The 2,908-nt window shown below is 36.8% G+C and overlaps 1 protein-coding gene across 1 annotated transcript in view; it reads left to right on the forward strand.

Annotated features, from left to right (window-relative positions):
• The window catches only part of DNAJC15 (DnaJ (Hsp40) homolog, subfamily C, member 15), an 18,376-nt gene extending 17,868 nt beyond the window's left edge, over positions 1 to 508 (forward strand). Inside the window, exon 5 of the mRNA XM_009875121.1 lies at positions 416 to 508. Coding sequence (XP_009873423.1) covers positions 416 to 486 — 71 coding nt within the window. The 3' untranslated portion in view covers positions 487 to 508. The remainder of the gene's footprint in view (positions 1 to 415) is intronic.
• The last annotated feature ends 2,400 nt before the right edge of the window (positions 509 to 2,908 follow it).

Here is a 2,908-nt window from a genome sequence, read left to right on the forward strand (position 1 = left end):
CATGCGCACACACTCAATGGTTCTTTGTCAAAATTATTTATAAAATTTTATCTTGCCATTTTTGAGGGTGAATAGAAATGATAACTCTTGGCTTTGGATGAATGTTCGAGCCAGCTGACCTTGCATACATTTGAGGCAGCACTGTACTGCGAGTCTCAATCACGGCAAGTTAAAGTGATTTCAGATTTGTCTTCTCTCTGAGACAAATTGTTCAGCATTGTTCTTCAGTGACTTCAGTTTTGATTACCTTTCTCATGTTTTCTTTGTGTCTGTCATTTTTTCAAGCAGGTATATGAAAAGGATCTGTTTGGGAAGGAGCAGATAATAAAAGTGACTAATAAGGGGATGCAAGTGAAGTAGTTTGGTACTTAATGCTGATATGTAAATGGTATTCCTTTTGCCTTTTTCTTCTCAGGTGGGTCACCTTACTTAGCAACAAAAATAAACGAAGCAAAAGACTTACTGGAATCCAGTGCAAAAAACTGAAATCTGAAGCCCTGGGTCACAGGAGATTCAGTAAATACATCATGCATCAGCCCTCCTAGCTACTTGCTCTGCACATTTTCTTAACCCTGCATTGATTGTTCCTATTTATTGTCATAATTAAAAATAAAATATTATTTAAAGGCAAACTGAAATCTTTTATGGTTATGTACAGCTATGTAAAGTTAACGTACAGTTACGCTTCTGTGAGGAGCAAGGAGTTAGACTTTGATGATCCTTAGGGGTTCCTTCCAACTTGAGGTATTCTATGATTCTGTATCTCGATTTTATTATATTTTGATTGAATGATGACCCATTGTAAGCTTTGAAAATATTCTCTTACTGTTTTTCTTCAGAAATAGTTGCTTCTTTCATTAAACTTTTGGAACTCTTCAAAATTTTAAGAATAGTCTTATATACAGGATTTTGTTTTTTCTTCATTAATGAAGACTTGACCATTGCCAGAAAATCTGTGACAATATATTGAGTCACTGGAGGTATGGCAGACTCTGTATGGCAAGTTTTCAGTGTTGCCTTACTCCTGAATCTGTTCTGAAATAAGGTTTATTCATAAGTGTAGTTTGAGAAGCACAACTCTTAACAGAGTGACTAATGGGACTACAGGCTGCAGTTTCCATTGGCTGTATAAGGCTTGGAGATGCAAAGGAGGAGTCTTGGGTTTGGTTCATTCTTTTGCGTGTTCAGTGATCTCTGAAATTGTCAAATAATTATTTAAGCGTGCTTTTACTTTGGGTCAGAGAGTGCTTTTGCTCTGTAGCAGCTGGGGTGGCGTGGGGCATTTTCATGGCAGCAGAACCGAAGAAGGCAGGTACAGGTGGATGGAGTTCAGATGAATTTTAAAGGCTGTGGATGTCTGGGTCAGTGCAGACACATCAGCCTGGTGTAGGGCTGATACAGCAGGGAACAAACAGGACTGTACGCCTGGTGACAGTCGCTTTGCTTGTGGCTTTGGGTGGATTTACTGGGTGGGCTCTCCAGCCATTCTCACATCTCTGCATTATGCTCCATTTCCCAAAATATCCTGCGCACCTCTTTGTGTAGCACCCTAGCAACTTTGTGCTGATTTTGGGGAATACCAAAACCATGGATCTCTGAGGAGAACAAGTTTCGATTGACAGCTGAGAGCAGATGCTATTTGGGGCACTTGGCTGCTGCAAATTCCTACCGGTAAGTTGGCTGCAGATAAATTAACTCTCCTAAGAAGATGATGATGAGATGAGACAGTCTAGTGGATTCATTGCAAGGCTGAAAAACTTTCTAGTATCCATTTAAACTTGTTTCATTTGAGGTACCACAAACAACTGGCTAAAGTGCTACAAATATAAAATTTAAGTATCCCATTTCCTAGGTTATTCAGCCAGAGGAAAGTGGCTAAGAGCAGCTAAATAATTAAAGCATCCAACCTCATATTATCCACCAGAATGTGCGGTTTTTTTGTTCACCCATTGGTGGATGTCCAGATTATATGGATTTTTTTCTTGAGGAAAGAATATGAATTTTATTTTTTTTAATCAGGATCCTTCCACTTTGTCAGACTTCCTTTACTTTAACTAAAGATAGATTAAGAAACCTACCAAACTTGTTGCCCCTGAAAGAAAATACTAACTAGGTAATTTAGAAATGTCTTGTTGCAGGACATATGATACAACTTGACTAAATCAAGCAAAAAAGGCTGCAAGGAAGAACCTGCCTGGAAACAGGCATATGCTATGTGAGTACTACACTTGCATCATTTAACTAATGCTCTAATACAGGAAACTTGTAGTACTATGCAGTAGCCATAATTATTTCTTGATAACGGTGTAGAAATCAAGTAATGCACATTTAAGGTTAGTTATTCCTTTCACTGGTATATAAGTATGTATTAGCCAAAAAAAAAAATATTCATGAATGCTTTTTAATTTTGTGAGAAGTGAGATGGTGGGATTGTTCCTAATTTTCTTAAGTGGAGCTTGTAAGTGATCTGAGTCATTGCAAAATTGATGTGTATGGTAGGTAGCAAAAACGTTCTTTGTAATGATTTTGAACTGACTAGCTGTTGTTTTCATATGATTGGTTTGTTAAGTTTTTTTCTGAGTAAAATGAGGTATAAAGAGATATTCTAAAGCATCAATTGAAAGAAATATGTTAAAGGTGACTTCTTGTTCTGTTTTTAAAAATTATCTTGTCTTTGTAGGAAGCATGGCATTTATTTTTGTGAGGTGGTTGTTGATAGTTTTCTTCCTGAACTAATAATTTACACCTGATTATTTTGGATGAAACACTTTTTTTTTTTTTCTGTCTTTCAGTTATGAGAGAGATTGTCCTTTTTAATAAAAAGAAATAAAACCTAATTCTGTTCCTGTTTTCTCCATCTTCTCAGAGCAGAGTACTGACCGATTAGCAAATTAAGAAATTCACCAAT

The sequence above is a fragment of the Apaloderma vittatum genome, unplaced genomic scaffold (genome assembly GCF_000703405.1).
Source record: "Apaloderma vittatum isolate BGI_N311 unplaced genomic scaffold, ASM70340v1 scaffold9788, whole genome shotgun sequence".
NCBI lineage: Eukaryota > Metazoa > Chordata > Aves > Trogoniformes > Trogonidae > Apaloderma > Apaloderma vittatum.